General features: G+C 38.2%; 1 protein-coding gene across 1 annotated transcript in view; it reads right to left on the bottom strand.

The window, feature by feature from the left end:
* LOC128647377 (cytochrome c oxidase assembly protein COX18, mitochondrial) overlaps positions 1-21986 on the bottom strand; it is a 49555-nt gene extending 27569 nt beyond the window's left edge. The window contains 3 exon segments of the mRNA XM_053700162.1: positions 8628-8829; positions 8977-9124; positions 21870-21986. Of these exon segments, the coding sequence (XP_053556137.1) occupies positions 8628-8829; positions 8977-9124; positions 21870-21986 (467 nt within the window).
* Positions 21987-23638: the final 1652 nt, after the last annotated feature.

The raw sequence follows: 23638 nt of genomic DNA, 5'->3' as shown, positions 1-23638 counted from the left end.
AGGTTTTCCTATCTTAAAATAATGGTATCTTTCAAGTTAAAGCTGAGTAGTGATTAATTTCCTCCAGTCTGAAAGACTAGGGATAAAGTCTCCATCTTTTGGGAATCAGTGTCATTGCTCCATTTAGCATTATAATGAAGAGTGATTTATCTTGTATGCTATTGAATTTTGGAAGACCATGGTAGAGCAGTAGTGCTGAATTGATATTTCTAATTTTTTGTTAATTTCAGCGAAGACCTCTCTCCAGAAGCCCTCTAGCTTGGGGCAGCTCCACCAAACATGTAGCATTGATCCCTCACATCCGCAGCCCCTCCAGCACTTCCCCATCGTGTTGGGGTATATCTTTTTTTCTCTTTGGGGGGTTAGGTACCATCTGCTCAGAAATTTGTACTGAGCTTCTTGGGTTCTGGCTGAGATTGAGCATTTTTTAGTGATATCGAAGATTTTACTCCACATTTTAGGTTCAAATTCTTGTCCCAGCTCCTTATGCCAGCCCTGCACATACGAGGGGAGGTTGTTGAGACAATTATGTTGGAGCAGATCATAGATGTGTGAGATAAGGTGTTTTGGCGGGATGATTATATGCAAAGGGTTTCAAATGGTGTCAGTGGTCTGAGGATCAAGGGTTTGTGTCTATGTGAGGCAATATAATGTGAAAGTTGAGCACAGTGAAACTAGGAGGTAAAAAGGCTAGGTTCCAATCTTTGAGGTCTTGTTGTGTTTTTTAGTTTATTCTGGGCCAATACATTGCAGATGGCTATTCTGCTTAATGGTAGTGTATGCTTAGCTAGTGTTGCAGGGGTTTGAACGCCCATAGTCGGGTTATCACGTATCGGGATTAGAGGGGAAATTGGGGATGAAATGTTGCTCTGTGTAGCAGAGATTTTGTCCCAAATTGTTACAGTCTCTTTTATTAGTGGGTAGGAGGCAGGTAAGGGAGGTCTATGTTTCTGTGGGATCCAGGCTAGGGAACCCAAACTGCAACAGTTTAGAATGTCTGCGTCAAGTTTTACCCATGCCTTATGATATAGGTTTTGACACCATTCAGTGATTCGCTGTAGTAGGATGGCCTGTCTGTACGTATGTAGGTTTGGCAAGCCCGTCCTGCCTGTAGAACGGGATTTGTATAGTGTGTGTTTGTTTATTCTGGGTTTTATTCCCTGCCAGATGTATTTTTCTATTGCATTTTGTATGTATTGGATGTGTGGGTTGGTGAAATAGGAATAGTTTGTAGAATATATAAAGCTCTAGGTAAAATATTCATTTTGACTATGTTAATACGTCCTAGCCATGAAATGTTTTTCTTTTTCCAACGTAATAGGTCAGTGACTATTACTTCTTTAAGTTTTTTGTAACTGGATTCAATTAGGCCTTGCAGAGTTGGTTAATGATTATTCCTAGGTAGCGGATTTCAAACTACTTTTATGGGACTGGCTTTCTTAATTAGGTTAAAGTTTGTTTGGGGTCCGGTAATGTTTTGTTCTGGATTTGTTTAGGTTGAGATGGAAGTTGGAGACTGAACTGTACTGTTTAATCTCCTTTAGTACTTCAGGTAGTGATTGTATGGAAATTAATAATATTCTTAATAACATTAATCATTCCCTATATTTCCCACACGTTTCAGCAACAAAAGCTTGCAATTTTAGTCTTTTTTTAAATATTTTTTTTTTTGTCTTGTCATGACTTTTCTTCTTTTAAAAAAAAAAAAAAAAGCTTTACTAAAGTTAAAGCAAACAATATAAACAAATCACTGGAAAGAGAAAATCCGTATGACTGAGACCGACTGAAAGAAGGTCACATTACAAAGTTGTTTGCGATGACACGATACATAACAGTGAAATACAAAGAACAAAAACAACATAAGATAAATATTATGCAATGCTGTTCTAGCAGGAAAGCATTAAAGTGTCAGCTGTAAAGGAGTTGGGATATATAATAAACGTTCATTAATAGGATAATCATTCGGCTGACTGATTCCAAGCATATCTAATGCTATCTGGTTTTGCAAGCTGTTGGACAAGTGGTTGAGGAGTTATATATGCATTTGGTCTAGAGTGCTTGTGGGTACAAGAGGGGACGTGAGGAAGATGAAGTGTATTCAGGTTGTGGTGGTGCTTGATTTAGATATTCTTCCCAGAGGAACAAAATGGATTGATAATCATCCAAGACGTTTACTGTGTGTGTAGTGGTGTTTTTCTAGCTGGAGAGAATGGGAGGTTATCTCTCTCCAAGTGTTAACTGATGGGAGGTGCAGTGATTTCCAATTTTCGGGATAAGTTTTTTTGCTGAGTTGACCATAATGGTCAGCAATGTGAGTCTCAATTTACATTTAATACTTTTTTATTGATGTTTTGACAATATAAATCAAGAATATATATATAATATATATATATATATATATATATATATATATATGATATAACAATATACATGAATAATGGAATAAAGTATCAAACACGTGGTGTTCTTCAGTATCACAGAAAGAAGTAAGGTGTTGATGACAAAGTTGGTGGAGGCTCCTCGTGGGCATTAAGTTATAAAAAGTCCACAAATAACAGTGGATTTAATGTGATGTTTGATCTTGATATGAAGAGTTTGCATGGTCTAAAATAGACATGAATCTAGTGCAAAGCTTAGTTACAGAATTAATCACTGAGAGCGAGCCGACTCTTATGGTTTAACAAATTGCCAGTTAAAGAGAGGAGGAAACTAAGGTTAAAGATGCAAAGAAGGAAGAAATTTGGGATAACATGTGAGGGGTGCAAGGAAAGGAGAAAAGGGTGAAGAGTGAGGCATGTTACAGTCCTTTAGTTGTAATAATAGTGTCAGGAACCAGCCTCCAGACTAAAAAGAAAAAGAAAAGGTCTGGGAGGCATTCTGCTCTAAAGGGCTGTGCAGGGATTTGAACCTGTGGCTCTGTGCTTACTACTCTGTTTGCTTGTATGTTGAGCCACAGCCAGTTCTAGCAGTTTAGGAGTTTCAAGTGCAATAGCATGCAATTTAAAAGATCTGTGAAATGAGTACTTGTCTTACTTGTAATTACACCTGTGCAAAACACAGGTGCTCTCAATTTTGGATTTACTCAGAACCAATCCTGTACAAAACCTCCCTATTTAAGGCTGGCTGTTAGGCTGCATATTGTCTTGACATTGTTTCTGTTTTGTTACAAGCCAGAACCAGTTTCCTGTACTTCAGTACATTTTTGGAGAAAGACTTCACCTTGAAACCTGCTACCTGTTTACAAGGTTGTTTCCTGCTTTGTGCAATTCCCGCACTTCAGTTATTACCAGGACAAAGACGTAACCTTTAAACCTGCTACCTGTTTACAAGTTTGATTCCTGCCTTGTGCAATTCCTGCACTTCAGTTATTACCAGGAGAAAGACTTTCCTTTTGAATCTGCATCTGTGCTTACTTGTTTGTTCCTTTCCACTCCTGGCGTATGTGGACAAAACATACCTGAATAGTATATATTAAAAATACCCTGCAAGTATTTGCTTAATCAAAGTATTTTGTTATTTAAATAAACCTGATATCTTTTCAATCTATATGGCTTCTACTAATCTTCATTTAAAGCAACTGTTCCAGACAATGAGGCTCTCACAAAATTATCCTGAGACAGAACATGACAAATAGTATGGGAGTTTACATTGAGTTATGGAGGTTCATAAAGAAATAGTGAGAAAGATTGAGCTGGGGAGAGGCTGCCAGCATATTAATTATCGGTGCTGAGTGAGTGGTTGTGGTAGAGTTTTTAAATTTATGAAATGTCCTCCAATAGAATTGTATATCATAGAACATGTTTAAATTTTGTACCAAAAAAAAAAAAAAAACAACATATTTTTTCCAGAGACAGAGTATCAGTTACATGTTTTATCCATTCAGGAATGGAAGGGGGAACTAGTGATGTCCATGCTTTTGCAATTAGGAGCCTAGAAGAGTTAAATGAGAATTGTAGTAATTTGAGTCTTATTTTACATGGAAATTTAGGGTGGGTATTGAGTAAAGCAGTCTTAGGAGTAAGTATGAATGAATCATTAAAAAGTAATTTGAGAAATTTCTCTACTGACGTCCAAAAGGTAGAGAGGCACAGGCAAGACCACCAAATGTGAATCATTGTGCCCCTAGTGCCACACCCCCTCCAGCATCTGTATGAGGAATTGGGATAGATGCTTCTAATATGAGAGGGTGTTGAATACCATCTTGTGATAATTTTATAGTTTAGTTCAATTAATTTGGTAGGAGGTGGAAGATTTGGTATTGTTTATAACCTGTTTCCATTCCAGTACGTCTAAATCTTCCCCTATTTCTTTATGCCATTGTTGGGCTTATGGGGGGTGTTGTTAGTTTATTCTCATCTAGAAGTAGTTTTTTAGCTAGGGTAAGAGTATGATGCAACAGATCTATTGACACACAAAATCTGGGGGTCGATCCGATAAAAATCGTCGCCCGCAAAAGCCGGCGACGCCAATATTTACGCTGATTTTGGTATCACATATACGGCGTAACCTAGAAGTTACGCCCGTATATTTCTGCCGTCGCCCGTGAGTTTTTTTGGGCCATAGGCAGGTATACCAAACCAGCGCAGTTTGGTATCCAATATGCAGCGTAAGGACTTACGTGGCGAAAATGGAGAAATCTTACTCCATTTTTCACCTCGCCACAAAAAGCAGCCGTAAGAAGCCTTACGCTGACTATTGGAGCCCCGTAACTCCCTAAACTAGCTAGAAAATAAACCTAACACCTAACGCAATTGCGCAATGTCTATCTACCTGTCACCCACGATCTGATAAATAAAACCTAACACCTAACGCATGCGCAATGTCTATCTACCTGTCAATCGTGATCCCCCCCCCCAAAATCCCTAATAAAGTTATTAACCCCTAAAACCCGCCGCTCCCGGACCCCGCCGCCATCTACATAAACTAACCCCCTACTGTGAGCCCCTAAAAACCGCCGCCATCTACCTTATCTATCCCCTAATCTGACCCCTTACACCGCCGCCACCTATATAAAAATTATTAACCCCTAATCTAATCCCCCTATACCGCCGCCAGCTATATTAATATGATTAACCCCTAATGTAAGCCCCTTACATTGCCGCCATCTCTATTAAAATGATTAACCCCTAATTTAATCTACCTACCCCGCCGCCAGCTATATTATCTATATTAACCCTAAGTATATTATAGTTATAGTTATTACATTATATATATTAACTATATTAACCCTAATTATATTAGGGTTAATATAGTTACTATAGTATTTATATTAACTATATTAACTCTATCTAACCCTAACACCCCTAACTAAATTTATATTAAATTAATCTAATTCATATTATAAACTAAAATAAACTAAAATATTCCTATTTAAAATACAATTCAATATTTACCTATAAAATAAACCCTAAGATAGCTACAATATAATTAATAATTACATTGTAGCTATGTTAGGGTTAATATTTATTTTACAGGTAAATTGTTAATTATTTTAACTAGGTATAATAGCTATTAAATAGTTATTAACTATTTAATATCTACCTAGTTAAAATAATTACCCAATTACCTGTAAAATAAATCCTAACCTAAGTTACAAATACACCTACACTATCAATAAATTAAATAAACTACAAATATCTATCTAAAAATACAATTAAATTAACTAAACTAAATTACAAAAAAAAAAACACTAAATTACAAAAAATAAAAAAAAGATTACAAGATTTTTAAGCTAATTACACCTATTCTAAGCCCCCTAATAAAATAATAAAGCCCCCCAAAATAAAAAAAAATTCCTGCCCTATTCTAAATTAAAAAAAGTTCAAAGCTCTTTACCTTACCAGCCCTTAAAATGCCCCAAAGAATTCAGCTCTTTTGCATTTAAAACATATACAATACCCCCCCCCATTACAACCCACCACCCACATACCCCTATTCTAAACCCACCCAAACCCCCCTTAAAAAGGCCTAACACTACCCCCCTGAAGATCTCCCTACCTTGTCTTCACCACACCGGGCCGGACTCCTCATCCGATCCGGGCGATGTCTTCCTCCAAGCGGAAAAGAAGAATCTTCCTCCTGGCGACGTCTTCCTCCAAGCGGCAGCAAAGTCTTCTTCCTTCCGGCAGCATCTTCCATGAAGCGGCATCTTCAATCTTCTTTCTTCGCTCCGCCACCGCGGAGCATCATCCCGGCCGACCGACTGAACGACGAATGAGTACCTTTAAATGACGTCATCCAAGATGGCGTCCGCCGAATTTCGATTGGCTGATAGGATTCTTATCAGCCAACGGAATTAAGGTAGAAAAATCTGAACCAATCACCAATCAGATTGAACTTGAATCTGATTGGCTGATTCAATCAGCCAATCAGATTTTCTACCTTAATTCCGATTGGCTGATAGAATCCTATCAGCCAATCGGAATTCGACAGACGCCATCTTGGATGACGTCATTTAAAGGAACCTCATTCGTCGGGAAGTCGTTGTGCCGGAAGGATGCTCCGCGGCGGAGGAGCGAAGTAAGAAGATTGAAGATGCCGATTTGCTTGAAGACGTCGCCGATGGAAGAAGACTCTCTGCCGCTTGCTTCAAGACATCGCCCGGATGGAAGAAGACTTCACTGCCGCTTGCTGGAACACATCGCCCGGATCGGATCAGGAGTTCTGCCCGGCGGGGTGAATACAAGGTAGGGGAGATCTTCAGGGGGGGTAGTGTTAGGTTTATTTAAGGGGGGGTTGGGTTAGATTAGGGGTATGTGGGTAGTGGTTGTAATGTGGGGGAGATGGATTGTTTTTTTTTTGCAGGCATAAGAGCTACGTTTTCTTTGGGTCTTGGCCCCCCACAAAAGGCCCTTTTTAGGGCTGGTAAGGTAAAAGAGCTTTGAACTTGTTTAATTTAGAATAGGGTAGGGAATTTTTTTATTTTGGGGGCTTTATTATTTATTAGGGGGCTTAGAATAGGTGTAATTAGCTTAAAAAATCTTGTAATCTTTTTTTATTTTTTGTAATTTAGTTTTTTTTTTTTTTGTATTTAGTTTAGTTTATTTATTTGTATTTTTAGATAGATATTTGTAGTTTATTTAATTTATTGATAGTGTAGGTGTATTTGTAACTTAGGGTTAGATTTATTTTACAGGTAATTGGGTAATTATTTAACTAGGTAGCTATTAAATAGTTAATAACTATTTAATAGCTATTATACCTAGTTAAAATAATTAACAATTACCTGTAAAATAAATATAAACCCTAACATAGCTACAATATAATTATTAATTACATTGTAGCTATGTTAGGGTTAATATTTATTTTACAGGTAAGTATTTAGATTTAAATAGGAATATTTTAATTAATAATATTAATATTAGATTTATTTTAATAAGAGTTTAGTTAGGATGTTAGAGTTAGATAGGGTTATTATACTTAATATATATATATATAATATAATAACGATATTAACTTATTAACCCTAATATAATTAGGGTTAATATAGTTAATATAGCTGGTGGCGGTGTAGGGGGATTAGATTAGGTGTTATTACATTTATTATAGGTGGCCGCGGTGTAGGGGGATGTAGATTGTAGGCAAAAAGAGCAGTTTACTTTGTGACAAAGCCCCGCCAAAAGTCCTTTAAGGGCTGGCAAAAGAGCTGTTACTTTGGGGCATGCCCCGCAAAAAGCCCTTTAAGGGCTGGCAAAAGAGCTGTTACTTTGGGGCAATGCCACGCAAAAAGCCCTTTTCAGGGCTATTTGTAGGGTTAGACTTAGGTTTAGTGTAGGGATAGTTTAGTATTTTAGTGGTTAAATAATTTAATATAGATGGCGGCGGGGTAGGGGGATTAGATTAGGGGTTAATAATTTTTAAAATAGCGGCGGGTAGGGGGCTCACCTTAGGGGGGTAGGTAAGGTAGATGGCGGCGGTGTTAGGGGCTCACTTTAGGGGTTATAGATTTAATATAGCTGGCGGCGGTTTAGGGGTTAATAACTTATTAGGAGCGGCGGCGGTTTAGGGGTAATACAGATTTATTGTTAGGATAGTGAGGGGGGATAGCGGATAGAGGGTTAGTACGTGTCGGGCTATGTTAGGGAGGGCGTGTTTCGACAGTGCGGGTGATTTAGACTTTAGTCAGGTTTTGTAGTGCGCCGGCAGTTTCTACACGTGCCGCAAGTCACTGGGCGACGCCAGAAATTTGTACTTGCGCAGATTTCTGACATCGCTGTTTTGTCAGACTTACGGCACGTTAGCATCTGACGGCGACATATATGGGATAGCTCTAGTTGCGAGCTGAAACTGCGGGCGACGCGGGTTCCCTCGCTTGCGCCGCAAACTGCGATCTATATCGGATCGCGCCCCTGGTGCACAAGGGGTTAAGGGTCTTGTTAAGTAAATGTTTTTTAAAGGATGATGAATAAGGGAACAAAATCTAAGATCCTGTATACATTTGCTGTGTTGCATATTTATACCTACATAAAAGTTTCTTTAAAACATTAATAATTGAAAAAATGTAATGTCCTATAAACAGATTTAACAGGTTAAAGAGAATTAGATCTTAGTGTTTGAAATGCTTCAACAAATTAACTATTTCATTATTTTCAACCACAAAATACAAAAAAACAATAAAGAGTTTGTACTCACCATTAGATATTATGTACATCCTGATACACAACAAAGGAAGAGTGACTGCTGACCTTAATACTATAGTAGTGCAAACAATATTCAGCCACCAGGGCATCCCCGTAGTTTCCTGAAGATTAATAAGCAGCTTTTCAGCCAAATGAACAGGTGTAGAGTCTGTTAAGCTGTCATACCAGCCGAACCCATGGTGTTCAGGGCCTGTAGGACGCAACTGAGCAAGGGAAGCGTCCGACAATAGAGAGTTCTTTGTGGCACAGACCCTATCTGACTTGGGGTATGTGAGAGAATCTTAGTCCTGTAGATAGTTGAGAAAACTAGATGGGAGATTTGTATAATGCGTCAAACCTTGGTTGACGATTTTAAAATTTAGAGTCCCACAAGCTCTTGAGTGCGCATATCTAGAAACAAGCAGCATTTGATCACTACGGACTTCATTGAGGGATGCTTCGGAAAGAGCGTTCATCAGAGACAGAAAAACATCCTCAGAAACAAGCTGCAAAAGGAAAGAAATTATTAATTTATTTATTTTTTAAAGGAAATGTAACTAAGAAAAACAAAAACAACATAATTTATTAAGAACTTACCTGATAATTCATTTCTTTCATATTAACAAGAGTCCATGAGCTAGTGACGTATGGGATATACATTCCTACCAGAGGGGCAAAGTTTCCCCAAACCTTAAAATGCTATAAATACACCCACCTCACCACACCCACAAATCAGTTTAACGCATAGCCAAGAAGTGGGGGTGATAAGAAAAAAAGTGCGAAGCATAGAAAGATAAGGAATTGGAATAATTGTGCTTTATACAAAAAAATCATAACCACCACAAAAAAGGGGGGAGCCTCATGGACTCTTGTTAATATGAAAGAAATGAATTTATCAGGTAAGTTCTTACATAAATTATGTTTTTCTTTCATGTAATTAACAAGAGTCCATGAGCTAGTGACGTATGGGATAATGACTACCCAAGATGTGGATCTTTCCACAAAAGAGTCACTAGAGAGGGAGGGATAAAATAAAGACAGCCAATTCCTGCTGAAAATAATCCACACCCAAAATAAAGTTTAACAAAAAACATAAGCAGAAGATTCAAACTGAAACCGCTGCCTGAAGAACTTTTCTACCAAAAACTGCTTCAGAAGAAGAAAATACATCAAAATGGTAGAATTTAGTAAAAGTATGCAAAGAGGACCAAGTTGCTGCTTTGCAGATCTGGTCAACCGAAGCTTCATTCCTAAACGCCCAGGAAGTAGAAACTGACCTAGTAGAATGAGCTGTAATTCTTTGAGGCGGAATTTTACCCGACTCAACATAGGCAAGATGAATTAAAGATTTCAACCAAGATGCCAAAGAAATGGCAGAAGCTTTCTGGCCTTTCCTAGAACCGGAAAAGATAACAAATAGACTAGAAGTCTTACGGAAAGATTTCGTAGCTTCAACATAATATTTCAAAGCTCTAACAACATCCAAAGAATGCAATGATTTCTCCTTAGAATTCTTAGGATTAGGACATAATGAAGGAACCAACAATTTCTCTTCTAATGTTGTTGGAATTCACAACTTTAGGTAAAAATTCAAAAGAAGTTCGCAACACCGCCTTATCCTGATGAAAAATCAGAAAAGGAGATTCACACGAAAGAGCAGATAATTCAGAAACTCTTCTAGCAGAAGAGATGGCCAAAAGGAACAAAACTTTCCAAGAAAGTAATTTAATGTCCAATGAATGCATAGGTTCAAACGGAGGAGCTTGAAGAGCTCCCAAAACCAAATTCAAACTCCATGGAGGAGAAATTGACTTAATGACAGGTTTTATACGAACCAAAGCTTGTACAAAACAATGAATATCAGGAAGAATAGCAATCTTTCTGTGAAAAAAGAACAGAAAGAGCGGAGATTTGTCCTTTCAAAGAACTCGCGGACAAACCCTTATCTAAACCATCCTGAAGAAACTGTAAAATTCTCGGTATTCTAAAAGAATGCCAAGAAAAATGATGAGAAAGACACCAAGAAATATAAGTCTTCCAGACTCTATAATATATCTCTCGAGATACAGATTTACGAGCCTGTAACATAGTATTAATCACGGAGTCAGAGAAACCTCTATGACCAAGAATCAAGCGTTCAATCTCCATACCTTTAAATTTAAGGATTTCAGATCCGGATGGAAAAAAAGGACCTTGAGACAGAGGTCTGGTCTTAACGGAAGAGTCCATGGTTGGCAAGATGCCATCCGGACAAGATCCGCATACCAAAACCTGTGAGGCCATGCCGGAGCTATTAGCAGAACAAACGGAGCATTCCCTCAGAATCTTGGAGATTACTCTTGGAAGAAGAACTAGAGGCGGAAAGATATAGGCAGGATGATACTTCCAAGGAAGTGATAATGCATCCACTGCCTCCGCCTGAGGATCCCGGGATCTGGACAGATACCTGGGAAGTTTCTTGTTTAGATGAGAGGCCATCAGATCTATCTCTGGGAGCCCCCACATTTGAACAATCTGAAGAAATACCTCTGGGTGAAGAGACCATTCGCCCGGATGCAACGTTTTGGCGACTGAGATAATCCGCTTCCCAATTGTCCTACACCTGGGATATGAACCGCAGAGATTAGACAGGAGCTGGATTCTGCCCAAACCAAAATTTCGAGATACTTCTTTCATAGCCAGAGGACTGTGGAGTCCCTCCTTGATGATTGATGTATGCCACAGTTGTGACATTGTCTGTCTGAAAACAAATGAACGATTCTCTCTTCAGGAGAGGCCAAAACTGAAGAGCTCTGAAAACTGCACGGAGTTCCAAGATATTGATCGGTAATCTCACCTCCTGAGATTCCCAAACTCCTTGTGCCGTCAGAGATCCCCACACAGCTCCCCAACCTGTGAGACTTGCATCTGTTGAAATTACAGTCCAGGTCGGAAAAACAAAAGAAGCCCCCTGAATTAAACGATGGTGATCTGTCCACCACGTTAGAGAGTGCCGAACAATCGGTTTTAAAGATATTAATTGATATATCTTCGTGTAATCCCTGCACCATTGGTTCAGCATACAGAGCTGAAGAGGTCGCATGTGAAAACGAGCAAAGGGATCGCGTCCGATGCAGCAGTCATAAAGACCTAGAATTTCCATGCATAAGGCTACCGAAGGGAATGATTGAGACTGAAGGTTTCGACAGGCTGTAATCAATTTAGACGTCTCTTGTCTGTTAAAGACAAAGTCATGGACACTGAATCTATCTGGAAACCCAGAAAGGTTACCCTTGTTTGAGGAATCAAAGAACTTTTTGGTAAATTGATCCTCCAACCATGATCTTGAAGAAACAACACAAGTTGATTCGTATGAGACTCTGCTAAATGTAAAGACGGAGCAAGTACCAAGATATCGTCCAAATAAGGAAATACCACAATACCCTGTTCTCTGATTACAGACAGTAGGGCACCGAGAATCTTTGTGAAAATTCTTGGGAGCTGTAGCAAGGCCAAACGGTAGAGCCACAAATTGGTAATGCTTGTCTAGAAAAGAGAATCTCAGGAACTGATAATGATCTGGATGAATCGGAATATGCAGATATGCATCCTGTAAATCTATTGTGGACATATAATTCCCTTGCTGAACAAAAGGCAATATAGTCCTTACAGTTACCATCTTGAACGTTGGTATCCTTACATAACGATTCAATAATTTTAGATCCAGAACTGGTCTGAAGGAATTCTCCTTCATTGTACAATGATGAGATTTGAATAAAACCCCATCCCCTGTTCCGGAACTGGAACTGGCATAATTACTCCAGCCAACTCTAGATCTGAAACACAATTCAGAAATGCTTGAGCTTTCACTGGATTTTACTGGGACATGGGAAAAGAAAAAATCTCTTTGCAGGAGGGTCTCATCTTGAAACCAATTCTGTACCCTTCTGAAACAATGTTCTGAATCCAAAGATTGTGAACAGAATTGATCCAAATTTCTTTGAAAAAACGTAACCTGCCCCCCTACCAGCTGAACTGGAATGAGGGCCGTACCTTCATGTGAACTTAGAAGCAGGCTTTGCCTTTCTAGCAGGCTTGGATTTATTCCAGACTGGAGATGGTTTCCAAACTGAAACTGCTCCTGAGGACGAAGGATCAGGCTTTTGTTCTTTGTTGAAACGAAAGGAACGAAAACGATTGTTAGCCCTGTTTTTACCTTTAGATTTTTTATCCTGTGGTAAAAAAGTTCCTTCCCACCAGTAACAGTTGAAATAATAGAATCCAACTGAGAACCAAATAATTTGTTTCCCTGGAAAGAAATGGAAGTAGAGTTGATTTAGAAGCCATATCAGCATTCCAAGTCTTAAGCCATAAAGCTCTTCTGGCTAAGATAGCAGAGACATAAATCTAACATCAACTCTAATAATATCAAAAATGGCATCACAGATGAAATTATTAGCATGCTGGAGAAGAATAATAATATCATGAGAATCACGATTTGTTACTTGTTGCGCTAGAGTTTCCAACCAAAAAGTTGAAGCTGCAGCAACATCAGCCAATGATATAGCAGGTCTAAGAAGATTACCTGAACATAGATAAGCTTTTCTTAGAAAAGATTCAATTTTCTATCTAAAGGATCCTTAAACGAGGTACCATCTGATGTAGGAATGGTAGTACGTTTAGCAAGGGTAGAAATAGCCCCATCAACTTTAGGGATTTTGTCCCAAAATTCTAACCTGTCAGGGCGGAACAGGATATAATTGCTTAAAACGTTTAGAAGGAGTAAATGAATTACCCAAGTTTATCCCATTCCTTAGCAATTACTGCAGAAATAGCATTAGGAACAGGAAAGACTTCTGGAATAACCGCAGGAGCTTTAAAAACCTTATCCAAACGTATAGAATTAGTATCAAGAGGACTAGAATCCTCTATTTCTAAAGCAATTAGTACTTCTTTAAGTAAAGAGCGAATAAATTCCATCTTAAATAAATATGAAGATTTATCAGCATCAATCTCTGAGACAGAATCCTCTGGAACCAGAAGAGTCCAAAGAATCAGAATGATGGTGTTCATTTAAAAATTCATCTGTAGAGAGAGAAGATTTAAAAGACTTTTTACGTTTACTAGAAGGAGAAATAACAGACAAAGCCTTCTTTATGGATTCAGAAACAAAATCTCTTATGTTATCAGGAAACATTCTGCACCTTAGATGTTGAGGGAACTGCAACAGGCAATGGTACATCACTAAAGGAAATATTATCTGCATTAACAAGTTTGTCATGACATTTAATACAAACAACAGCTGGAGGAATAGCTACCAAAAGTTTACAGCAGATACACTTAGCTTTGGTAGATCCAGCAGGGCAGAGGTTTTCCTGTAGTATCTTCTGGCTCAGATGCAACGTGAGACATCTTGCAATATGTAAGAGAAAAAACACATATAAAGCAAAATAGATCAAATTCCTTATAAGACAGTTTCAGGAATGGGAAAAAAATGCCAAACATCAAGCTTCTAGCAACAGAAGCAAATGAAAAATGAGACTGAAATAATGTGGAGACAAAAGCGACGCCCATATTTTTTGGCGCCAAATAAGACGCCCACATTATTTGGCGCCTAAATGCTTTTGGCGCCAAAAATGACGCCACATCCGGAACGCCGACATTTTTGGCGCAAAATAACGTCAAAAATGACGCAACTTCCGGCGACACGTATGACGCCGGAAACGGAAAAGAATTTTTGCGCCAAAAAAGTCCGCGCCAAGAATGACGCAATAAAATGAAGCATTTTCAGCCCCCGCGAGCCTAACAGCCCACAGGGAAAAAAGTCAAATTTTTGAGGTAAGAAAAAAATATGATAATTAAAGCATAATCCCAAATATGAAACTGACTGTCTGGAATAAGGAAAGTTGAACATTCTGAGTCAAGGCAAATAAATGTTTGAATACATATATTTAGAACTTTATAAATAAAGTGCCCAACCATAGCTTAGAGTGTCACAGAAAATAAGACTCTTACTTACCCCAGGACACTCATCTACATGTTTGTAGAAAGCCAAACCAGTACTGAAACGAGAATCAGTAGAGGAAATGGTATATATACGGAGTATATCGTCGATCTGAAAAGGGAGGTAAGAGATGAATCTCTACGACCGATAACAGAGAACCTTATGAAATAGACCCCGTAGAAGGAGATCACTGCATTCAATAGGCAATACTCTCCTCACATCCCTCTGACATTCACTGCACGCTGAGAGGAAAACCGGGCTCCAACTTGCTGCGGAGCGCATATCAACGTAGAATCTAGCACAACCTTACTTCACCACCTCCCTTGGAGGCAAAGTTTTGTAAAACTGATTTGTGGGTGTGGTGAGGGGTGTATTTATAGGCATTTTAAGGTTTGGGAAACTTTGCCCCTCCTGGTAGGTAGGAATGTATATCCCATACGTCACTAGCTCATGGACTCTTGCTAATTACATGAAAGAAAAATATAATTTCAGTCTCTTTGTTTGTCATCTTCAGATAGCAAACTAAACAACGGTGACCTGTCTTCCATTTCTACATATGGTGCAAGATGGTGAAGCTTTAACTTTGTGATTTAGTTTTTTTTAAAAGGGACACTAAACTACAGAGCACAAATACAATGGTACGAGTTTCCACCCACACTATTGTTTTGCTGCTTGCAGATCATTTTAGAGTTCTCTTTCTTTTTTTTTTAATCTATTCACTACCATAAATTTCAGAGAATGCCCAAAGTACCGGACAATTTTTAGCATTTTTGCTTTCACTCTGTTTACACACAAAAAATTACCAAAAAAAGTTAAAAATAAATAAATATATATATATATATATATATATATATAAATATATAATTATACTGTATTTATATGCTAGGCAGCGCAAACCTTTTATTCTTTCTGATATATATATATATATATATATATATATATATATATATATAATTAATTAATTGTCACATTCCACACAAACCTGTAGTCTTCAAACTGTAAAAATAAATATCTCAAAATGTGTCCATTAGCATCAGCCAAGACAATCAAGTATATACAGTATTGTTCTTCATCTGCAGCTATATCTAAAATGATGCAATGGGGTAGCCCTCATTTGGTATAGCGCAGGGGTGTCCAAACTTTGCTCTCCAGAGGTTTTGGAACTACATTTCCGATGATGCTCAGCCAGCATTTTATCTAGCTGAGCATCATGGGAAATGTAGTTTCCAAACCTCTGGAGAGCAAAGTTTTGGACACTCCTGGTATAGCAGAACTGCCCAAATTGTTCCCAAAACTATATATACATTTAAACTAGACAACCCAAGGTACTGATCTAGGCACATTTAGTATATTTATGCCACCATAAAAAAAGTGTTATCTTTTTTACAAGCTTTGGGTTTCAAACTAAAATTCTTTACTGCCGTCATAAGACAAATGCTCGTAAAAGTTTCTCTAGGATCCCCTTTGCTAAGAAATGATAAACATGCATGACTTTGCCTTTGATTTTTGGAAATTAGAAGGCGATAATTGCAGCTGCGCACACTCACCTCTGAAATTCCTGGCAGTGAAGGGCTAATCCGTTAGGCTGTTAAGGGTAAAATGTGTTGTAGTGTTGTGATTACCCTCCCATCTTACACCTACCAACTCCCTGATCCCTCCCAACATCTCTCTTCCTCCCCCTCCCACTGGTCACATCATCTTTGGTACTGGCAGTCAGTCTGCAGTGAGAGGTTTTGTTTGTTTGTTTTTTAATAATTTATTTTCTGTAGTGTAAGGGATCCCCCTCACCCTCCCTGATCTCTCATAAATAGCTTTCCCCTGCACCTCCATATTTGTTACTGGCAATATGCCAGTGTGCAGTCTGGGGGGAGGAATTGTGGGGGGGTTTACATTTATTTATTATGTTTCCTGTAGTGCACAGTGATCCCCCACTCCCACTTCAAGCGATCTCACTGTGGGGCCCCCGCCTCTCTAAATATCCCCTTTTCCATAGTGTAGGCACCGATCCCTCCCTCCTCCCCTTCAGAGTGTGTGCTGTCTGTGTCACTGTCTGTAGGGGCCATCTGGCTTTCATATAGCTGCAGGCATGTGCCACATTGTTGGACTTAGGTACTTACGTCAACACAGTACTCTACGCAAAGTACAGTGTGATGTAGAAACAGTGTCCAATTGGCACAAGGGGATAAACTCCTTACTGGCACACAATAAGTCAAGCTCCACATTTACTGATCAGGCAATGTTGCCAACTTTTTTACAGCTGTATTGTGCATGATAAGAGTACGAACTTTACAATGTTGCAGGGGCTGCAATGCTATATATTATTAATGTGTTTTAGAATAGATTATATATGTCATGAAACACATTTAAATGTTTATAAAATCTGCATAAATGTAAACTTTTTTTGCACTGTATTGTGTTTGCAGTGTTCTCCCCAGGACCTTTGTAGCGGGAGCACCACCGGTTGATTTTACTGACCACCCCAGCTAAAATATTAGCCAATATTAAGCTAAAATTACCTAATATTAAAAAATATATAATTAGTAAATTAATATGTGCTTTGGATAGCAGAACATTATATAATATTAGAAAATATTACACTGCCTACAAAAAAATTGTCTGTGGAAAAACACTGGTGTCTTACCCAAATCACGCAATACAGCTGTGAAATGATCTGTGAATGTTCACTGATTCTTGTAGAGTACAAGAAAGGTAAAATCTGATATTACAAATAAGAGCACAATCCTGATTGAGGCATTTCTAATAGCTGGTGGAAAAATGAAGGAGCTGCAAACGGAATAAGTATTCGGCTTGTAAACACATTCCACACTGAATTACAATCAGATGACTGGATTCTGGTGTGTTTCACATCTGAGAGGTATCTCTTTTGCACCAGATTCATGTGATTCAGGGACAGGACACAGTAAAAGGGGAAATGAATCAGTTATTGGACACAAAAAGTTTACAAAACAAATAACCTTTTATTCTGTCTTTTCTAGATTATATTATGGATAAAGTTTATTATGTTTCTTTTTAAGATACCATGTTTCACTACAACATCCCTTTAACAATTTCTCTGAAGATTCTCTCTCCTCGCTGTAACTAAGTATTTTAAAGGGATATGAAACCCAAATTGTTTTCTTTCATGATTTAGATAGAGCATGTATTTTAAGCAACTTTCTAATTTACTCCTATTATTTTTCTTCTTGGTATCTTTATTTGAAAAAACAGGAATGTAAGCGTAGGAGCTGGTCCATTTTTGGTTCAGATCACTGGGTAGCACTTGCTGATTGGTGGCTACATTTTGGTTGTTATAAGGAGTGGGATTTTTACAATAATTTTAGCACTATCTAAACAGTGATGCATTACAAGGTCACAGATTAATAGTTACTGGGTTAGCAAGGGACTGGGAGTTATTCAGACTATGGTCAGTTTCTTTACTCCTTAAACTGATCTGGAGCACAGCCACAGGTTCAATCAAGAGTGGAATATCAAATGGTAGATCAGCAGAACATTGTCATCAGGAGTTTCATTAGTACTAGTTTAACACTTTTGTAGGATTCAGACACATAGTTCTGTGCAAACAATAGTGCAATAATAAATAATTGCAGCACATTAGACCATTTAATGATTGCTTCTTTATGCCATTTAAACAGAAGAAGGTTTAATACTTTTTGGGGGTCAGTGTATAGTTGAATTTTCATTATAAGAAAATAGAGGAAACCAGGACTATATGGGATGTTTTTTATGTTAACACACCAACACACATCATTCAGGGATGGAAAAATTATCACTGTTTATTAGTCAGAGGTTAAAAGCTCCATGACTAAGTGCCGCAGGGCACGAAATGCGTAAGAGTTAAATCTCCTTTCTTCAGACGCTTGTGTTTCTAAATTAATTTTTAAATAAAGCTGTATATTTTTTTACTTTTGAGCTACCTGAGTGCTGCCGCTTCTTTTTCTATTTGTGCTTTCGGCTTGCTCACTCCATTTGGATGTGCACCGCGCCTAACAGTTTTGGACTACCCGACTTACCCGTAGTTGCCTCATTATAGTGCTCACCCCGTCACCACGCTTGCACAACGGATGATCGGATCCGAAATTTGAGCCTTCTTTCTTCACTTGTTTGTTAAAAGCTATTAGCCCTGAGGAAAAGGTTACTAGGTCACTTAAAGGGCCATGATACCCAAATGTTGAAACACTTGAAAGTGATGCAGCATAGCTGTAAAAAGCTGACTAGAAAAATATCACCTGAACATCTCTATGTAAAAAAGAAAGATATTTTACCTCAAAATGTCCTAAGTATTCAAACCCCATTGCAAAGGACTTTAAGCAGCAAATCAATATGTCTGTCCCGGGACAGCTAAGGAGTGAGCTTTCATGCACACTCATATTATTTCCCTATTCAGTTTAAGGAAGTTTACTATGAAATCTCATGAGAGTTAAGTGGAAATCTCATGAGATCACAGTAAAAGAGTTCATGACCTTAGCACTGCTGATGCTGATTGGCTGCTGTTCATTTCTTTATTTATTTTTTACCTGCAGCTGGGCAGCAGCTGAGTATAACTTTTTACACAGAAAATTGTGAGGTAAAATATCTTCCTTTTTTACATAGAGGATGCTCAGATGATATTTTCCTGTCAGCTTTTTACAGTTATACTGCATCAGTTTCAAGTGATTTAGCATATTATTACTATCATTTATTGTATAGCGCCGCCCAAATTCCGTAACGCTGGGTACAATGATAGGGGTATACAATGACAAAGATTTTTGATAAAATACAAAACATAACAAAACTAAACAAATCTAGTACAGGAGGAAGAGGGCCCTGCTCCGGAAAGCTCACAGTCTATAGGTTTAGGGTGCAGAGACATAAGGTTGGGGTAGCTTGTTACATCGGTTGGTAGTTGCAGCATATGAGTATTATGTCCCCTTTAAAGGGACAGTAAACACCAGAATTTTTGTTGTTTAAAAAGGTAGATAATCCCTTTATTACCCATTCCCCAATTTTGCATACACCAACACAGTTATAATATACTTTTTACCTCTGTGATTACCTTGTATCTATGCCTCTGCAAACTGCCCCCCTTGTTTCAGTTCTTTTTGACAGTCTTGCATTTTTAGCCAATCAGTGCTGACTCCTAGGAGCTTCACATTCCTGAGCTCAATGTTATCTATATGAAACACATGAACTAACTCCCTCTAGTGGTGAAAAACTGTCAAAATGCTTTCAGATTAGAGGCAGTCTTCAATGTCTAAGAAATTAGCATATGAACCCTCCTAGATTTAGCTTTCAACTAAGAATACCAAGAGAACAAAGTAAAATTGGTTATAAAAGTCAATTGGAAAGTTTTTTTAAATTACTTTCCTCTATTTAAATCATGAAAGTTTTTTTTGTTTTTACTTTAGTGTCCCTTTAATGGTCAAGATAGGGAAAAGTCCATTTTTTTTTTTTAACTCAACCGGGGCTAGTGGACGAGTGGAAATGTCAAGCTTTGTACACACACTACAGCAACAGCCTATTACTGCTTAGTTATACCATCTTAAACAACTATTATCAGATACTTTATCTTAAATGTACTTCTAATATATTTTTATTTTAAGAATGGACTGGTTTCCCTAATACATCGGATAATGTACAAAAATATTGTGTATTAATTTTGATTTGCAAATGTTCATTGATTATGAAAGTAAACATTATGTAAATTTAATCAAAAGAGGGCGCAGTCACTAAACTTTACCATGCAATATTTGTACAAACGTTTTACTTTTTTCTAAAGCATTAGACAGTAAAGTGCCGTAGTAACATGACAATAAGCAGAAAACCTACCGGGATCCTAGGTTTGAAGCAAAATGCACTTGTAAAATGAGTACCTGTAATTCCACAACTCTACCACTAGATGGAATCTTAATTACCTTCCTAGGATTCTCGCGTAATTCTTCACTTGGTGTTTGGTACGTTACGATTTTCAGTAAAAAAAAAATGACTAAAATGACATTTACAGTAATCGCTCACACATTGACACCCGTGTGGATGCTATATCTATGGGATACAAAGTTACAGTCTCGCATATTTACTGCACATGTGATCACTTCCGTATGCGACCTGTTAGGTTTTTTTTTCCAGCGCAACTTTATTTAAACATATTTCTTTACAGAAAGTTAAAATGCTTTTTTTCTTTCTTTATGTGAAGCGGCTTCTCAGATTACATTATTTGCTAACAATATAAACATAGTGTGTTGTAATTTAGAAATGCTAAAGACTATTTACAATATTCCTTTATACAATAATAAAACAGAAAACGTGTTGAATGCCAACAGGTTATCAGTGGCGTCACTAGGGTTGGTGTCACCCTTTGCGGTAAGTTATGGTGTCACCCCCCCTCCCCCCAGAAAGCAGACCACACACAAACACAGGCACACACACATACAAACACTCAGACACACTTAAAAACACACAGATACACACACCAAAAACACTTTGACCACACACAAAAAAAACACTCAGGCACACACACAGAAACACACAGACACACACACAAAAAAGCTCAGACACACACAGGCCTGGACTGGCGGGTCGGCATGCCGGGCATTTGCCCGGTAGGCCGCATGGTAGTTTAGCCCCGCCCACTGCGACGTCACGCCACATCATAGAAAAAAAATTGACAACTTTTTTTTTTTTTAATACTTTTTTTTTGTAATATATTTAATAAATAAATCTTGAAATGTATGTGCAGTGTTACATTTATTATATGTAAGTCACTCATCATATAAGTCTCTCTGGGTAGGCTGTGCGGCAATTGCAAATTACTCAGATCAGCCCGGCCCGCAATCAGGATGAATGGATTCTTTGAGGGCCGCCAGCGCGGCCGCCCGCACCATCTACAAACATTCCGAATCCAGATTCCTGGGCCTCCCCCCCCCAGTCTGATTTGCCACACACTGTCCGCAAATGCGCACTGCTTCCGGCCCCTGTGAGTGACATCGGAGTCTGACAGACGTCACAGGGGCCCGGAAGCAGTGCGCATGTGCGGACAGTGTGGCCAATCAGAATGGGGGGGAGGGCCCATGAAATCTGGATGGAATCTTTGATGGCGCGAAGACTGGTAGACACACGCCCTGCACGCGGCTTACACACTCATGCCGCGTGCCGGGTCCTCCACATGACCATGTCAGGTTGGAGGCGGAGGGGCAGGGAGCTGCTGGAGCAGGTGGCGACGAGGGCAGGCAGGCCGAAAATAATGTCTGCTCTGGCCGGGTCCTAAAACTTACACCAAGACCTGACCTCCCTCCATCATCATGGTCTGGATTGGGCCCGGCCAGGCCGCATTCACATATTCCATGAGCCGAGGCCGGAGGGGGAGAGCACTGCAAGCAAATAGCAATCATGATTGGACTGAGGAGGCTGCGACTCAGCAGGTGGCCGGCACTGGCAGCAGGTAGGTGACTGACCGAGAGGTTCTGGTGAATGGTGATGGATGGTCTGGTCTAAGAGGAGCCTTAATATATATATATATATACACAATATTAATATTATTATTTATATATACACATACAGTCACTTATACAGTAGTATGATGATTAATTTGTAGTTTACACACGACTACAGCTTAGTAAGTGGGTCGGTAAGTGATCTTTCAATCATTTCAGTCCGCCTCAGCAGGTACTAACACTGGGCCTGGCTGGGCCGGGTAACATCCAGAATCAGATCACACAGTTTAACCCCTTGTCTGCAAGAAAAGGCTGCAGTGTATTCCAATGTAGTATACTGTCGCCCCCTTTTGCGACATGGGGTTAATTTTTTCTTTAAATGTTATGTTTTCCTAAGAGCTCTGTAGAGGCGAGGAGGGTTATGTGGATGGGCTGGTATTATTGATTTACAGCCCTTAGCAATGATGTCTGCACTAGTATGTTTTTCACATTCCTAATTATTGAAGGTTTCTTCCTTATCAAGTTTAAAATAACAGATGAAATAAACTTAGATGTGTAAAAAAAAATTATAAAAAATATATTTTATATATATATATATATATATATATATGCACACACATATTTATATATATATATATATATATATACTATGTGTTTGCATGTTATATATATATATATATTTATATATATGTGCGTGTTTTATATATATATATTATATATATATATATTATATGTGTGTGTGTGTTATAATATATGTTATATATATATATATATATATATACATACATACATGCGCACACACAATAGGCATGTATATATGATTTTCTTTATGGTACCTTCTGCTTTCAATAGTATATAGAACTCTATAGTCCATCCTTTATGGTGTGCAAAACTGGTTTGCCATTGATTACTCCTACCAAAAAGTAATTCCATTCAGTAGGGCGTCTTTTCTTGGAGCTCTAAAAAATTGTTGCACCTGTTCTAGGCTGAATTGATGAGGATGTTGGTGACCTTAATGGAAATGTCTAGTCAAAATTAAACTTTCATGATTTAGACAGGAGCATGCAATTTTAAGCACCTTTATAATTTACTTCTATTATCAATTTTTCTTTGTTCTCTTGGTATCCTTTATTTCAATTTAAGCTTAGGAGCCGGCTCATTTTTTGGTTCATCACCTGTTTAGAGCTTGCTGACTGGTGGCTACATTTAGACACAAATCAGAAAGTGCTACCCAAGTGGTGAACCAAAAATGGGCCGGCCCCTATGCTTACATTCTTGCTTTTTCAATTAAAGATACCAAGAGAACGAAGATAAATTGATATTAGGAGTAAATTTAGAGAGTTGCTTAAAAATTGCTGCTCTATCTGAATCATGAAAGTTTAATTTTGACTAGACTATTCCTGTTAATAGAGTCTGAAAATTAAACTATTGCTATTTGGGTTTTTTTGTGCATTTTTGTTTAGTTTGTATATATCTGATTATAGAGTTTAGAATTTGTTGGGGGGGGGTGGGCGCCAATTTTCTAATTTTGCCCTGGGCGCCAAATTGCCTAGAAAACATAATTTATGTAAGAACTTACCTGATAATTCATTTCTTTCATATTAGCAAGA

This window comes from Bombina bombina, chromosome 2 (genome assembly GCF_027579735.1).
Source record: "Bombina bombina isolate aBomBom1 chromosome 2, aBomBom1.pri, whole genome shotgun sequence".
In the NCBI taxonomy this organism is placed as follows: Eukaryota; Metazoa; Chordata; class Amphibia; order Anura; family Bombinatoridae; genus Bombina; species Bombina bombina.
Note: the sequence above shows the minus strand (reverse complement) of the source record. Positions and strands in the feature narration are given on the sequence as shown.